Raw genomic sequence first — 17,610 nt, 5'->3', positions numbered from 1 at the left:
TTAAAATGCTGTATCAATTATTGAAAAGAAACATTTCTTTCTCTTTCTAATAAAATTGGAGAATTTACTCGAGGGATTATCCTTGCATGAAAGTTGGGGTAGGATAAAAGTATATGCACCGGAAGAGCATTCTACAATAGCCAACATTATAGTTTATAAAAGTTGCATTGGACATTCCTGTTTAGTTACAAAAGTAACAATTCAACATTTGGTTTCATTCAAGGATAAGTACAAAAACTAGTAATCTACATGCGAAACCTAGACCCTATATTCCATATGCTTGAGAAGTGCACTGTACAAAGACATTCATCCACAAAGGTAGATATCATTTAAGCTATTGGAGGATAATTCAATGACAATTCATTAAAGCAGAAGTAATGTATCAACCTGAAATCACCACTCTGAATATGAATAAAACAAATCTGATTAAGCCTAACAAAAATTGAAAGTTGAATTCAAAAAAGCCAAACAGATTGTAGCTCAGTTTACAAGAGATGAATAATGACTATAATTGTCAAAGTACCATACCTCATCACTGATTAACACACTGGTGTATTAATCAATATATGTTCAGTAAATAATAATTACCCAAACATTTTTACTTAAAAGAACCCAAAATGGGGTACCAAAATCCCTCTTGCACCTTATAACTAAATTCAGCCTATGCATGGGTATTAACTTGAGATCTTAATGAATGCTAATAAGCAATCTGAAATTAAATATTCTTAAATCATAAATAAATATTCACAAATAAAATGATTGAATGATGCATTCAAATGGTGGCTTTCAACTACACTATATTTAACCTGCTGTGGCAATTTTTTTGGCATCTATTTCACAATTGGGATGTCCTGATCCTTGGAGTTCAATACAACATGAATACACTTCTCATGCAATATTGATGCTCAGGAATTCTGAATATCTAGCAATATTTATAAAATCAGAAAATATTGATATTCATCAATCCAAAGATCAAAAGAATGGAAAAATAAGGGCACTATTACATTTGGAAATGGGGGAAAGATGATGCCAGTCCTAATCGAAAGAAAATGATCCAGGAAAACTGATTGAAGGAAATGAAAAAAGAGAACCAAGTACTTAAAAAAATACAGTAAAATGGCAGCAGCAACATTAATAGGTTTCGACCGTTCAACAAAATACCTCTTCAAAAAAACTTCCCCCAATACATATGGAATTCAGCCTTAATACCAGGGACCTGGCAATATGCCTAGCATCTTTCATGACTCATGCTAATGGCAAAAATGTATCTAAAAAATGGCATGTTACCTGAGTAAATTGTGTACATACATTAACAATGATAAGAGTTATATTAAATAAAAACAATTTAAAATGAAATCACATGAGAAAAGAATCACAGGATTCCACTGTTTCTCAATTAAAATTATTTTTTAAGACACCACCATTTATCCACTTGAAGGTTTAATTCTACCACAATTATGAGAACAACATTATATATATTAAGAAAAAAGTATACTATGCCCAGCAAAGAGAAATCAGGATACATTTTCACTTGGAAGAATATTTTTACATGAATGCTCCAAAAAATATAATGATTTTCCTAATTTAAAATGTAGATCAATTAAATCAAGCCACCAACACCTAATTATGTTTAACAACTTAAATATTTATCAGCTAGAACCCATGGAAATATTAGTTATTTGGAAGCATGTATATAATACTACTTAAGGGCATAGATAAGGATTCAATACAGTTCAAAATAAGCAAAATAATAGCATAAATTAGATAAAAAAGTTAACCTTCACAAAAATAAAGATATTAATTCATACAAAAAAAACCTGTTATTTCAAACTAAAAATAACCATCCTTATACCAAATAAAAGCTCAAACAAGAAATTAATGCAGAATTTTATGAAAAAAATAAATGAAGATACAGCATTTTTATTTGATAATTTTTAAGAACTTAAGTTTTAAATAATTATTATTACTTAGAAAAGGTGTGTTAGGAATTGAAAGTGGTTCAGACCATTGAAAAATTATTGAAGGTACAAGCATACCTTGCAACAGAAGGACGTCTGTAGTCTCATTTTATGTAATGGAGAAATAGAAGGAAAGAGAAACATATTATGAGAAGTCTTGTTCAGTGTTAAGGGCTATTTGATTCCAACCATTAAATTCTGAAATTTCTCCCAAAACAACCACATGAAATTACCATACTATAAATATTTTTTTTTTCAAAAATGAAAAATAACTTTATCAGCATTTAATTAAAAAACTAGAGCACCTTTACAGAAACTTAATAGTGCTTCCTTGGCATAGTACATTAAATTTTAAAGTCTGATTTAAGACTTTCAGAGAGACACGATCTTAAAATGTACATGTAATGGCAACATTTTTTTAAAATACCAAGTGGTATGTCATTAATTCAGAAAAGAGTGATTTACCATTAAAGACGGAAAAATAGTGCTGACTAATAAAATGCATGCCAAGTTTTAAGATCCTTGTCTAACATTAATCCATATCTAATTTGGGACCACTTGGTTATTTTCTGACTAACAACAAAATAACCTTCATTAACTTCAAAACTCACTTAACAGAACCTACATTTATACCTAATTATAACTTGAAAATAAACCACTGTTTTCAATCACTTCATATGCCTATGCAGTAGCATTAAAAGCTGTACAATACAATTTAAATTTGGAGACTACATTGTACATTCAAACCTAAAAGTTTTTTCCAAAGAGTAGATGGCTTTCTGGGAGGTGCATGAACAATTAGATAAGTTTACTCCAACAAGAAGTGCTAGTGTTTTACATACTAGGTAATTTCTAACTTCAAAGAATTTAACTGACGTCTATTGAATTTTCAGATACAAACTATGAATATTCCATGAAATTCCTCATTTATATGCTCTGCTATTCTGTGATCAATTTCATAAGCATGGGGTGAAGCGACTTAATGTTGATTTAGGTAAAAGATACCGAACCAAAACGCAATACACAATTGATCTACAAGTATAACCAACTGCATTTCTATCAAAATATAGCATGTCACTTGAAGAGCCAACTTCCAAAAAAATTCAAAAACTTTATGGTTTCACTTAATAGAGTTTTGCACTGTTGTGCACAACTTTACGAATGCTATGCACAGTAAAACCTTATGTGATATTCCATTTAGTCATGCTCTTGCACACTTCTGAAAGGTTTCCATAGCCTAAAAGTCGTCCATTTTCATACAAACAATTTTATGCTTCCTCCATGGACCAAAGCTCAATTATGTAAATTTACTACATCAAATATATGTAATTTCAAACATGGGATTTATACAAATCACAGAGGCCAGTAATGACAATTGGACACTCACTTAAAATCATTTTTCAAGTAAAATGAGGATAGATACAAGAATTCAATATTCTAATCTATTTACTGTTAAGAGACGTTTAACAGCAGAATTAATCTCGTAGCAAATCTCTGATCAAACTAGATAATTAAGAGCTTATAGTATTAAGTTAAATTATTTTATCCATGGACCAGCATTTGAATGTTCCTGCATAAGTTGCATGATTTTAATTAAAGAAGGACTGAAAACAATTTTTGCAAATGATCAAAACAGAACTCAAAACTTGGCTTGAATATCAAATGGGAAAATAAATAGTGGAAGAAGAAAATTTTTCCTCAAAGTATTTTTAAGTTCAAATTTTAGTTTGATATATAATACTGTCATATTATACAATTCATTATTCTAAGCTAGATTTTCAAAACTAGCAGAAGTTTAAATCATTTGAATGATCATGAGAAACATGCTAGTGGAAAATAACCCAGCAGAATTGTCAGGAAAGTTGCATTGTAATGCACATTAGCAGATGACTGTTAAAAAGTTACTGTTGCAGCTTTTCCCAGTTTCTCTGCATTTGTCATAGGTAAAACACTCTAGAATTAAAAGTTTGGCCTTAACTTTGTGGTCTATGATGCAGCATACACGATAATTAATACCTGTGACATTGTTGCATCGTATTTCATTATAACATCTTGTTCCTTTCATGTCCCTAAAATTGCTATGTATAAGAGGACACCTCAGTAGCTTAACTGGCTAAGGCACTTTGCTGGACATCAACTTATCCGGGTTCGAGTGCTAGTCAAGGTAAATGATTTTTACACTTTGAAACTGTTGCATTCTGTCAGAAAAGTGAACAACCTAGTCAACATCGCATAACTCTGCTCTTAAATGATTCCATTAGCTAGAAAAAAATGAAATAAATCTGTTCCGTCAAGGGCTTGCTAAAATAATATTTGAAATGGCACAATTAACCACTTTAAGGGATTGGTATAAATGGCTTCTTAGGGAGTTTGAAGCACTTTTACCAATTAATCAAATCATACAGTGAATATTTAAGAGCTTCAATCAGGAGTAATTAATTGAATCAATTTTATCTATTAAGGCACCTTTTCAAATATCTACTGATTGCCCAACTAGAGATTTAGGGAAGAGCCATTTATATTTTCCTATGCCTACTAATATGCTAACAGTTGAAATTAAATTTAAAATACTTCGCCTTTCCACATAAACCACTTTTACTATGACCTAGCTTTTGTTATGGTATAACATCATTGACCTGATGATGTTATACCATAACGAAATCTAGGTCGTAATAAAAGTGGTTTATGTAGAAAGGCGAAGTATTTTAAATTTAATTTCAATATGAAGAATTTCCACCAAGTGACGCCAGAAACTGTTTCATTTTTCATGCTAACAGTTATTATAATGATCTTGAATTCATATGCAGCATTATTCAAAACATATGAATGTATCCTATTCAATGGCAAAGTCCATGAAATCTCTTAAATAAAATCCTTCATGAGTAATATGCTGTTTAAAGAATAACACAATTACTTTCTGGTAGAGAGAGAACGAAAGCAAGAAAGTTTGCAAAGGTAGACACATTTAATCATAATTGCAGCTAACAATCTTTATAGTTGTGTTTAGATTTGCTTAATTTTTGACTGACTGCTATGGAATAACTAATAATGACGTCTGAAAAATCCTTACAGTTGATTATTGCATGTGTATTGCCAATAATTGCCAAAACTTTGAAACAATCTAATGGAAGTGTGTTCGATGTTGTTTAATTTTTTCCCTCAAATATCATATATTTTGAATACTGTCTTATTTTTGGTATTCTAGTATTGAACTATTAGCCCTTCTTGCCTCTATATTTAATGTTTTAGTAGAAGAATACCCACTGCTTATGATCAAAAACTACTTTATGCAAATTTTGTGCACCTATCAAGCTGTATAGTGCATTTAACTAGAGGCATGGCCACAAGTTATAACCATACATGATAGCTATGTGAAAGCAAGCTTTTTTAAGAAGTGATAAGAATTGTCCATATGATTTTCATCACTTATAAATGTCAATTTATCTACTTTCATCAATATGATTTATTACAGCTCACAGTTTTCAACTGGGAATGCAAGGTGCTCACATTTGAGGGGAGACAAGGATGTGAGACATATTACCAACATCCTGAAAATCTATTTGGTAACCAAAAATATCTATTGCGCACAAAATTTTCATGGTAAACATTTTTTTCCATGAATGATACACAGTGAATATTTATCATTTGAAAAAGTGGGTGACTTGCACAATCATGATTTACACATTCATACAGAGATCGTGGGCGATGACACATCAATCAGGTCTCAAGGAATATAAAGGCTTCAATGCAACAGGTCATTACTTTTACCATGGTGCAAGTATTTCATAAATTACTCCTCACTTCATTGACATTAAGTTGGTGTCTTTATCTACTTTATCCACTCTTGCATGCATCCCTTGTATGGTTTATTGACTGAAACGTCTAGAGGTTGCAATTAAGAAGTTAGTCTACCAAGAATCACAGCAAGATACATCTTTTATACAGGCTTTTTTCTGACTCCATTTTCTGTGACTTCAACCAATCGCACATTAAAACTGAATATTTCTTCAAATAGCCATCTCTATTTGTAGAATTCTAAAACCTTTCTTTTGAATTCAAGCAGCAGTTTTTGTTAACAACTGTGTAATTGTGTTGCTTCATGAATTTCTCGCACCATGATGTTGTTCCAGAAAAAACAGCAATAGACATACCTATCACTAATTTTATTGCTTCAATTAAAATCATTTTTTAAAAAAGCAATCCGATTCTTCCTGTGATTTATTATCCATTTCTTAACTTGTTTCTCGAGCATTTGCCATTTGTGAGTACATGAATGTAAAGTTTATATTACTCCTATTACATTTCCCTAATTCCATCTTCTGCTTCCTCTATTCTCGTAACATAATGCCTGTTTCTGTGTTTTGAAGCATAATTCACATTCAAGTTTGAATGCAATACTGTATACAATGCAATAATTTGAGGCTGCAAAAATTATTCGCCTTGACTGGGATCCAAACAATAAGGAGAATGATTTTTACACACTGATATTGTTGCATTGTAATACACATTTAGTAGATGACTCCATTAAAAGTTACCGTCACAGCATTTGTTGCAGTTATTAGAATTTAGCAATACTGTAAGGTAATCATCTCTCTTTGGATCCCATGAGGTTATTTTAATTTTTAACTTTTTATGCAACAGTTAGTTTCTGTGTGTAAAAGCAAATATGCACACACAATAAAAGAAACGTGTTATGATTTGTATGAAGCTTTCATTCTACTTAAGGTTGAGTGCCTGTAGACTCAAGAGTTTAACAAGAGGAATACAATATCTGAGCAGAGGGGCAACATTTCCATTAGCCCAACTTGTATAACTTTTGAATCAGCTCTACAGGTGGGACGAAACTAAATGTGCTACATTGTATGCCTTTATGATTTATTTGGGAAATTTTATGTATGTACTGTCAAGGAAATATTTAAGTTTTATTGCTTCCTACAGCCTGAAAACACGATTATTAAAATTTGTAATAAAGATATCCATTTTCTATGCTGGAGGAGGGAAAAAATACTTAATAGTAAATATTTTTCTCAGTAAATCAGCTTTCAACTTACAGAACAAAATCATACTCATATACCCTCGGCCCATAAGATGCAAGCCAGTTTTAGAGTGCATTTTGGAGTGCAAAAAATGCATTTTATGGGCTGGGAAATACAGTATATAAATAACCAAAATAATTTTCATACCATTCAATGAATGCAAAAAACACTTTGAAAAAGGCATGTATGATATTGTAAAGGACATTTATGCAGGAAAGAACTACCAATTAGTGGCTGATTTTGTGGGGGATGATTGCTGATGTCACAGAATAAAACAAAATTCACTTGTGCATGGTTGGTGCAATATCTTAGCATTGTTTAAACTTGAAAATTCATTTGGTAAAAAAGATGTACTCTGATGCAGTAAGTTCTAAAGTCTATATTGTCCATGCAGCATAAACAATGTCTCACAAAGAGCACAATATCAACAATTGGTAGTTGTTAAAAAGTATTGTGATGTATAAATAAGTGTTATGAAATCTCTTTCTTTGGCCTACTTATGCACATTAAAATGCAAAGAAATTCTTTTCACTACTTAGCATATGCAAATCTTCATACTTTTAATTCAAATACATTTATTTACATTTTTATTACCTACTGAAATGTTAAGTAAAAGAACTGGCATTATGAAATTTTTTATGCAATGATCCCATAAAGCAATGATCACTACTGTAGCAATGAGTAATTATTTGTGCAGCAAAGAGCTCTATTTGTGCTGGATGTAGTATGTGCTATGCAGTAATTTTCTGACTCTCAACACAAAACAAACATTTTAGCAGTAACGTGAAATTTCTTAGCATTTTCCAAAAGTTAATGCCATCAACTTGTAACAAGTGTACAACCAATCTTAGTAACTCATAGCCAACTTTTATCATAGCTTAAACATTTAAAATCATTTTAATCCACAAATTTTTAAATTTTTATGCACAGAACCTTTCATGGGTGAACTCCCAAATGAAAGTTAACATTCGATTGAATTAGACATAAAAGTTGGGTTTGAAAAAAATCATTTTTAACCTAATCAAGTGCTTCCACTTGGTGATGAACAAAAATGCATCTAAGAAAATTCCCTAAAAAGCAAAGCAGGGCATTAGTCACTGAACTGAACAGATCAGCATATCATATTATTAACTCCTTGGGGTTAATGGGAGTAGTTATCATTTTGAATAGCATACCTGAGCAAACTTCCCATCTCTAGAAACCTGAATGGTACTGAAAGCTTTAAAGAGTCAAGAAAATAGGCACTTCCTGAAGTATTTATTTTTTTCATCTCTAAGTCATACTCCGAAGGGTGGCTGGAATCAATAGATAGATTAATATGAATAATTTCAACCTAAGCACATTGAAGGAAATTAGCTGAATGTAAGCTCACCTCACATATTCGGATGTAAGCCTCATGATGTGGAGAGACAAAGGATTAATACATTGTGGTAGTTTATCCTCAGCAACACTTAAAGGAACACGCTCTCCTGTGTCCAAGTTCAGAACAGTGACTTGTTCAAGGATTTCCTAAAAATGAATTATAGAGTTATTGTAGACAAACAACATTCTTAGTTATAGTGATGAAAATATTATTTTCTCATAATGTACAATTTTTTACAAAACCTTCCTGGTTGACCCATTCCTGGGGAATTCTACTACAGGACACAATTTTACTGACCTGGATTGTTTTAAAATTTTTAGAACAATTCATCATTAAATCTTATTTGAAGTAGTCCACTCATACTCTTTGAAAAATATTTACAATGATTAGTGCCTATCACATATTTGAGTTCTTGAGTGGTTAAAAAATGAAAGAGGGAAGGGAAAACATAAGATATGAACCATCCCTTAGCAATCCTTGCATAAACATGCAGACAAAATTGATAATACCAAAAAAAGTTAAAAAATAGTTTTTTTTTAATTTTACCTGAGCATTTGAGAAATTTCTAGGATAGCTTTCATCAAATAGGAAGCATAGAGATTAAAATTGGAACTTTTGATAAGAAAATGTGTCAAAGGTGACAACAATAATCCTTATTCATAACCCAAAGGAATACAAATGAGCATTTGTGCTTGTTCTTGACAACAGAGAACTTGAGCCAAACTTCTGGGATAATGAAATAACTCATGATGAAGGACCTTGAACATGATCCAAAAGATGAGTATCAACACATTCACTGGAAGAGTTCCAGCTCACAAAGAATAAATAAAGCATAGATGAGAAATTAACTTATAAAAGTTTCAAAAAAATTCAACTTCCGAGGCACTGATCACATCAAATGATCAAGGGTGTGAAGGACAGGCCAATCAGGCTATCCTCTGAAGGTTCTGGAAATCCTTGAAGAATGGCTGAGAAGATGAAGCAACATTGTGATGAACAAGGCATTTTCCTTCTTCAAGTCAATGCACCAACAGAATGTGTGCTGCCAGGCACATAAACACAAGATTACTATGCAAACATTCACCATATTTACGTTTATCTATATATTATATTCATAGCTGACTTTTGCTTCATTTTACTCCTGAGGTCAAAATGGCAATTTAAGGGACCCATATCAAGCCTACAGAAATGGTGAAAGCAGATACAACAAAGTTCATGAACACACTGTTAGAAAGAGACACACAGCATTGCTACCGTAAGGATTGGGGAGGAGCACATTGAAGGACGTAATATTTCAATTGCAATTTTTTTCGGTAAAATTAAAAGAAGAATATTATGTCTAGTTTTTTTCAAGCCACACCTTGTACATGGGGAGGCCCAGAAGTAGCCGGCCTGACCTAGATATGGCAGCAGTTGTTTGAAAAATATCACTATATTAGACAGCATGCAACCTATAAAGCATATGTTTCAAGTTTGAAGATGCTACACTGTTTAGTATTCGTTTGGCAGCCATCATGAGCAAACGTTTTCAGTGAATTTGTGAAAATAGAGAAAATTGGTCATCGTTATGTGATACAATACTTTTATTTGAAAGGTCTCAGCCCAACCAATATTAAAGCTGAACTGGATTCTACTCTGGGTGAGTCTGCTCCTTTGTTTACAACAGTAAAATAATGGGTAGAAGAGTTTAAACAAGGCCGTGCGAGCTGTCAAGATGGGCATCGCATTGGTCGACCAAATGAGGTAACGACTCCAAAAACAGTTAAGAAAATCCACTAAGTGATATGGGATGATCGTCAACTGAAAGTGCACGAGCTAGCAGACATGGTAAGCATTTCAAAAAGTGCGGTACATCACATATTAACTGAAAATTTGGACATGAGAAAGCTGTGTGCAAGATGGGTTTGCTCACACTCGAGCAAACCCAGTGTCGTGGCGATGTTTCAATTGAGTGTTTAGCAAAGTTTCACAGCAATAAAGCAGAATTTTTGTGCGAACAATCAAAACCATGGATCCAAATGGTAGAACCAGCTTCAAAGAAGGCAAAGATCATTTCATCTGCAGGCAAGGTCATGGCATCGATTTTTTGGGATAATTTTCAGTAACTATCTTGAAAAAGGAAAACCTATCAACGGCGAGCATTATGCAAACTTATTTCAACATTTGAGCGAAGAAATCAAGCAAAAGTGGCTGCATTTGGCTACGAAGAAAGTGTTGTTTCATCAAGATAATGCACCAGCTCACCAATCCATAAATGCAATGGCCAAAATTCATGAATTTAAGTTTGAATTACTACCTCATACACCCTACTTGCCAGATTTAGCCCCCTAGGATTGTTTTCTGTTTGCAAACTTGAAAAAATGGCTCGGTGGTCAAAGATTTTCCAACTGTGGAGAAGTGACATCGGCAGTTAATGGCCATTTTGAGTAGCAAGATGGTTCTTATTATAAAAAGGATATCAAACTTATTAAACATCACTAGGAAAAGTTTATAGAGCTAAAAGGAGATTATGTTGAAGAATAAATACATTTTTTTCCAAAAAATTTGTATTTTCTTTGTTGGGTCGGGTACTTCTGGGATTACACTCGTCGCACATTCAAAACTGGGACAATAAACAAATGATTAAGGTAGCAACAACTTTTAAAAGAACTTCCTCATCATGGCTTCATTTAGAAATACTGCATATGCAGACCTACATGGCAAACCTACTCAGGCTAGCAAAAGGAGGGGACGAGGAGTGCTGAATTGGGTCTTTCCATATCCCTTAATGCAATCTCCCTTGACTACATGATGCAATACGAGGAAATCATTTTTCATTCTAGCGGAACTATTTACCATATTTGATAGCATCTACGATGCACCTTTTTTCCAAAATTATGAATTAAAAAATTACTCATGAAATGTGAAGGTTCAAGCATCATAAGTAACTACTACTGGGGTATAAATAACATTCAGTACTGAATTTTTTTTTATCCCAGATGGTGAATACTACCTATTTTTACTCGATTATATTTACTTGCATATAATATTTTTTATTCATTTGAAGAACCTTGTAATTGGGATTGTATTTATTAAGCACATTGCTATTATGTAATGTGAATATCATGTTGATCACCCCTGCGATGCCGAAAGAGATGAGAGTGAGACATAGAATGAACTTGATAATTCTTTATCACAGTGTATCATAACAAAGCAGGAAAAAATTGTTTTAAAAAAATTGCACGAATAAATATGACAACAGGAGCCAAGAGATATTGAATTGTGTGGGCCAATTTCAACAAAGTGTAGGACACCATGTTAAGGGGCATGAAAACAGACAGCAGCAAGATATTTTTGGTCCACAATTGACATCTATAAGGACTTTCTGAAGCATAAGAACTAACATGAAACTGTTGGTGTGGTGTTGTGCTTTCATGCAGACTGTTAACACTTTTTCTTGTGCATGCTCTATTGAAATGAGGACACATCTTATATGCCCTTATCTCTTATATTCTGTCAAATATGGTTTTTACAACAAAATTGCACTGTCACTTAAGGCATCTCATTGGAAGCAGCAGAAAAACAAAAGATGGAAAAAAATCAATGTGTTTTGATCGAAAACTGTACTTATGATATGATCAGTGAATATTTTATAGGCGGAGTTGGTGAACAGTAGGAATGACAAAGAGTAGAATAAGGTAGGTCTTTTCCCTGTCAATGTATGAAGATATAATCTTTTTCACACAAATATTTACAGGAACAGATTTGAATGGGTGAAAAAAGAGGAGTCAGGGTTCCCTCATCAAGAACACCGCGTCAGGAAAATAAGTGAGGTCATGCAGGGAAGTAAAGAACAAGGTGCAAATTACCATAGCAATAAGAAAAGGTTAACATTTCAGCAATGTAAACACATTTTTTTGTGCAAGAAACAGGTGGAAATTTCAAGTAGAAAATTACAGTGATTGCATTTCTAGATTCATAAGGACCATGTCGTTATGATCATGCATTGCTGTTTGTCTGTGCCCAAAGAGAGCTTAATTTGTATAGGTTTTTCTGAGCAAAACTTAACACATTTTCTCGTATAATGTCCGATGACCAAAAAAGATATATTTTAATCCATCCACGTCACAAGCTGTTAATCATTCTCCATCCACATTACAAATATGACATCTTACATCACACTTGATGAGTTATGACATAAATATTCTAAATCAGTGGACACCATGCTTTAAACAAACGTATGAGGCTTACTAAATCAGTGAGCTGTTTTCCACTGTCTGTGCGAGTCCTAACAAACATGTTCAGCTGAGGTCCAGCAGATGATGGAAGAGAACTTGGACCATCCCTGGTGCTGAACAATAATGCTCCTTCTACCGAACCATCCGATCCCAGCACATGGCGTATTCTCTCTCCTGAGCCTCTGGGGCTTCGAGTTCCTGCTGATGAAGGTGAAACACCACCTAAAAGAAATTACTTATTCTTAAACACTTGCAATGGCCAATTAGGAATACAAAATATTTCAAATTAAAGAAGAACAATTAAATGTGTTGGGAAAATATACAAGAACTGAACTCCACATTAGTTCCCACAGTTTGAACTGGCAAAAACTTGATTGCTTTAATACAGGTATGTTTTACAGACACTTTCATAGTCAAAAGAAGTGGATAATGATTCTGTACATACAGTAAAACCTTGTTCTACAGCACAATAACTATGTGTAGGAGCAAAGGAGGCATTTTCTGTTTTGAGTATTTAGTTTATCCTACATGCTTCTTCTAACTAAACTTTCTTCTTCCTAGCTCTTTCAAAGTAAACATAGAGCATGCAACTGATAGAATATTCTAAGTAGAAGTAAAATCTGAACCAATGAAGGAAGCATTAGAATAGTAAAAAGGACAAGAAAACTGTGGATTGCAAATGAGATGATATGGAGTGAGAGGATATGGAAAATTAGCAAAATGAAGTGCAAAAGTGAGTGAGTGTGCTATACAGTTGGTTAAAACACTGTAAGCAAGTCATTAAGTAAAACCATTGCAAACAATCTGAAAATGTTATACCATAACAAAACCTAGGTTGTAATAAAAATTTTCTTTGTGGAAAAGCCAAGTTGTTTGAAGGATCTCAGTTTTTCCCGGCGTATTGTATTCAGGAAGTTCTCTCGGGTTTCCCACCGGGTCAGCGTGGTGTGCACCGACGTTTCGACGGCTAACTCTGCCATCGTCTTCAGGGTGAAGTGCAGAGCAATGAATTCGCCATGTATTTATACCCTGTCGTAGGGTCAGGTGTCCTCCGATTGGTCCGATGTGTTCCCAAGTGCCGAGCCACCCCGGTGACGTCTCGTACTTTCAATTTTTCTCAGCACAGGTCTCCACGTGCTGCTGATCTGGAAGCCAGTGTCCCTGTTGAAGGTATTCTGTCCTTCCAGTCGGATTTCCACGGCTTCCTTCGCCACTCGGTCCCAGTAGCCGTTCGTGTGACAAAGTCTTTTGGTGCTCCCCCAGTCAATCCGATGACCATGCGTGATGCTGTGTTCGGCGACTGCAGACTTCTCAGGGTAATGGAGTCTGATGCATCGCTCATGCTCCGTTAGTCGCTTTTCAATTGTGCGGCCAGTCTCCCCGATGTATACCTGGCCGCACTCACACGGGATCCGGTATACCCCCGGCGCCTTCAAACCCCGTTCGTCTTTTGCCGTGCCAAGGAAGTTCTTCAATTTTCCTTGTGGCTTGTGGATGGTTTCCACTTTATGTTTCCTTAGTATCCTGGAGATCTTATGGGATACCGTGGAAACAAAGGGGATGCTGACCCTGGCAACGGGTTTTTCTCTTTCCTCTCTCTGACGGTCGTTTCTGGTCTCCAGTTCACCATGGAGATTGAGAGCAACGGTCGGCTGCCCTTCCTGGATATCCTAATTGAAAGGAGCTTAGGCCACAAGGTGTATAGGAAGCCTACCCACACCAATCTCTATTTGAACGGGAAAAGCCACCATCACCCTGCCCAAAAACGAGGGGTTATGTCAACGCTCATCCACCGGGCAAAATGCGTGTCAGACCAGGAAGGTTTGGAGGCAGAAGTTCATCACCTGAAAAATACTTTCCTTCAGAATGGATACACAAGCCGGGAGGTCAATTTGGCCCTTAAAAGGGCCTTCACCAGAAACGACCGTCAGAGAGAGGAAAGAGAAAAACCCATTGCCAGGGTCAGCATCCCCTTTGTTTCCACGGTATCCCATAAGATCTCCAGGATACTAAGGAAACATAAAGTGGAAACCATCCACAAGCCACAAGGAAAATTGAAGAACTTCCTTGGCACGGCAAAAGACGAACGGGGTTTGAAGGCGCCGGGGGTATATCGGATCCCGTGTGAGTGCGGCCAGGTATACATCGGGGAGACTGGCCGCACAATTGAAAAGCGACTAACGGAGCATGAGCGATGCATCAGACTCCATTACCCTGAGAAGTCTGCAGTCGCCGAACACAGCATCACGCATGGTCATCGGATTGACTGGGGGAGCACCAAAAGACTTTGTCACACGAACGGCTACTGGGACCGAGTGGCGAAGGAAGCCGTGGAAATCCGACTGGAAGGACAGAATACCTTCAACAGGGACACTGGCTTCCAGATCAGCAGCACGTGGAGACCTGTGCTGAGAAAAATTGAAAGTACGAGACGTCACCGGGGTGGCTCGGCACTTGGGAACACATCGGACCAATCGGAGGACACCTGACCCTACGACAGGGTATAAATACATGGCGAATTCATTGCTCTGCACTTCACCCTGAAGACGATGGCAGAGTTAGCCGTCGAAACGTCGGTGCACACCACGCTGACCCGGTGGGAAACCCGAGAGAACTTCCTGAAGCCAAGTTGTTTATTTTTCAATTTCAATATGATGACTTTCTACCAAGTCACGCCAGAAACTGTTTCATTCATCAAAGATAATTCAGCAAAAATATTAATTGATCCAGGGAAAATTCAAGAGAGAGTGATGAAATATATATTTCAGATATATTTTAGTACCCTTCATCAAGACACTGCTAGGGTGGGTGGCAAGGGGTGAATACACACCAGACTAATTTTGACCTGAATATGACCCCTACCATGATCGGACAATGCTATTCTGATCCCTTATCTTTCGTGAGAAAAATTACATCTCAACTCTATCTGTTCTACACTTAATCTCTCTGAATGTTATTGACATGATCCCCCTACCGTAGTATGATGGAGGTAATAATACATTTTCAACATCATTGATAAAGTGACATCCTTCCAATTTTGCAAGAGATTTAATCCGTAATTTAACCTTCGCTTTGCCAGTGATTCCCAGCCTAGCTCCTCTAATATTTTGGATACACTACTAAGTTTGACATAACAACGTTTTACAAACCTAGCTCCTCTACGCTGCACCCAATCCTAATCAGCAATCAAAGTAAGTTCATGAGGATCCTATATACTAGAAGCATATTTTAAATGAGGCCTAACCAATAAGAGATAACAATACTCTGATTTGCTCATTACATTTACCCAGTACTCGTCTAATAAATTCTAATTTTTTGTTAGCTTGTCCACATATTCAGTGCATGTGTTTCACCCAGGAGAGGTCATGAGTGAGGGTAACAATTAAATATTTAATCGAGTCTACAAATTCTATTTTGGTGTTCAGGGGGGAATTGCTCTTTTTCCAAAAATTCATCACTATGCACTTCTTTAAGTTTAATTCTAATTGCCAAGTATCACACCAGCATTGTATAGCATTAAGGTCATCTGATAAAGTTGTATAAAGCTGTATCCTCAGGATTATGGATATCATGGTAAACCACTGCATCATCAGCAAATAAATATATCTTACTAGTGTCTACAGAGTCAATGTCGTTAATGCTAACTAGGAATAAAAGAGGTCTAATAACACTTTCCTGAGGAACACCTGAAGTAACTTCTGCTGCATTTGAGCTAACTCAATCTTTGACTACTCTTTGAACCCGACCATACAAAAAGTCTTTAATCCAACCCACGATATTTTTATCTATACCATATGCTTCTAGCTTTGTGAGAAGTTTACTATGAAGTACTTAGTGGAAGGATATCTTAAAATCTAGAAAAACCACGTCCCCTCGAACATTGTTCTCTCCCTAAATAAGGATATCATGAACAAAGAGCGGAAGTTGTCACAGGATCAACTCTTTCAGAAACCATGTTGATTTTTCATTAATAACTCCTCACTATCAAGGTGTCGGAACATAGAGGAACTCTATGGCAAAAACGTTTAGCCAGCAAGGTTAGACATAGGATGAGAATGTGAATTAGATGAGGGCACGTTAGGTCCAGGCTTACTCGATGGTGAGATAGAGTGAGATTACCATAGTTGAAATCAAATATTTTCTTATTTTTAACTTTACATGTAACTACCATTTCTGCACCTGAACAAGTTTTTAGTATTTTGATACAATTTCTGTACCTATGTTATATTAGAATAAAGTCAACTTGGTACCTCACCTCATTCACTTGTGATATCCATGTATATCTCCTCCTTTAACGATTTTTAAACAAGTCACCAAAACCTTGTTTGAAGGAAGGATGGTGGAGGATTATTGAAGCAATGATTTAGCAGTAATAAACAGCAAATGGAAAGAAAAGGCAATGGTTAAAGAGGCATAGAAGAACTAGGGATAGGAATGAAAATTTGGGTGATTCATAAAATCAGTTATGTTTATGGATGATTAAGCTTTAGTTCCCAGTCAATAAGTTACAAGCATTACTGAAAACATTTGAAAATCAAGGTGATAGGCAAGGAGATCAATGGAAAAAAGCTAAGGTTTTTGGGGAGGAAGATTAAATTAAACATTAAAGTTTGAGGGCAAAAATTAGAGCAGGTGGCACAGTTCACCTATCTTAAGAATGTTCTGAACCAAAACGGCTGAAGTAATATGGATGTAAGGAGAAGAATTACATTAGGCAAAGAAACTTTCATAAGGATGGAATTGATGACAGAGGCATTGAGTAAGAATGCTGAGAAAAGACTTTTTTAAATTTTGAAATGGAGTATGGTTTTGTAAAATGCAGAAACATGGTCCTTGAAGCAAGATGATAGGCATAGATTCAAGGCTTTGGCAAATTGGGTGTATAAAAGGATGGAAAATGTATCATAGATGGAAAAAGAATGAAGAAGTACTAGGCATGGTGGAGGAGGAGATAGGTTTGTTGGGCAAGGTCCAAAGGTGGCAGGAATGGTGGATGCAAAGAAATTTGATTGGTGATGGAATGCTGAAGACTGTGA

General features: G+C 35.3%; 1 protein-coding gene across 3 annotated transcripts in view; it reads right to left on the bottom strand.

Moving 5' to 3' along the window:
* Positions 1-17,610, bottom strand: part of LOC139696329 (uncharacterized) — a 64,757-nt gene that overhangs the window by 18,805 nt on the left and 28,342 nt on the right. For 2 of the 3 annotated variants that reach the window (XM_071595047.1, XM_071595048.1), the window contains 3 exons: positions 12,588-12,796; positions 8,367-8,503; positions 2,037-2,054 (listed from right to left, as the gene is read on the bottom strand). In XM_071595047.1, coding sequence (XP_071451148.1) covers positions 2,037-2,054; positions 8,367-8,503; positions 12,588-12,796 — 364 coding nt within the window. The remainder of the gene's footprint in view (positions 1-2,036; positions 2,055-8,366; positions 8,504-12,587; positions 12,797-17,610) is intronic. The other variant, XM_071595049.1, reaches the window with a different exon arrangement.

This window comes from Hetaerina americana, unplaced genomic scaffold (assembly GCF_022747635.1).
Source record: "Hetaerina americana unplaced genomic scaffold, ioHetAmer1.1.p SCAF_7, whole genome shotgun sequence".
Taxonomy (NCBI): domain Eukaryota; kingdom Metazoa; phylum Arthropoda; class Insecta; order Odonata; family Calopterygidae; genus Hetaerina; species Hetaerina americana.
This window is presented reverse-complemented; position numbering and strand designations above follow the sequence as displayed.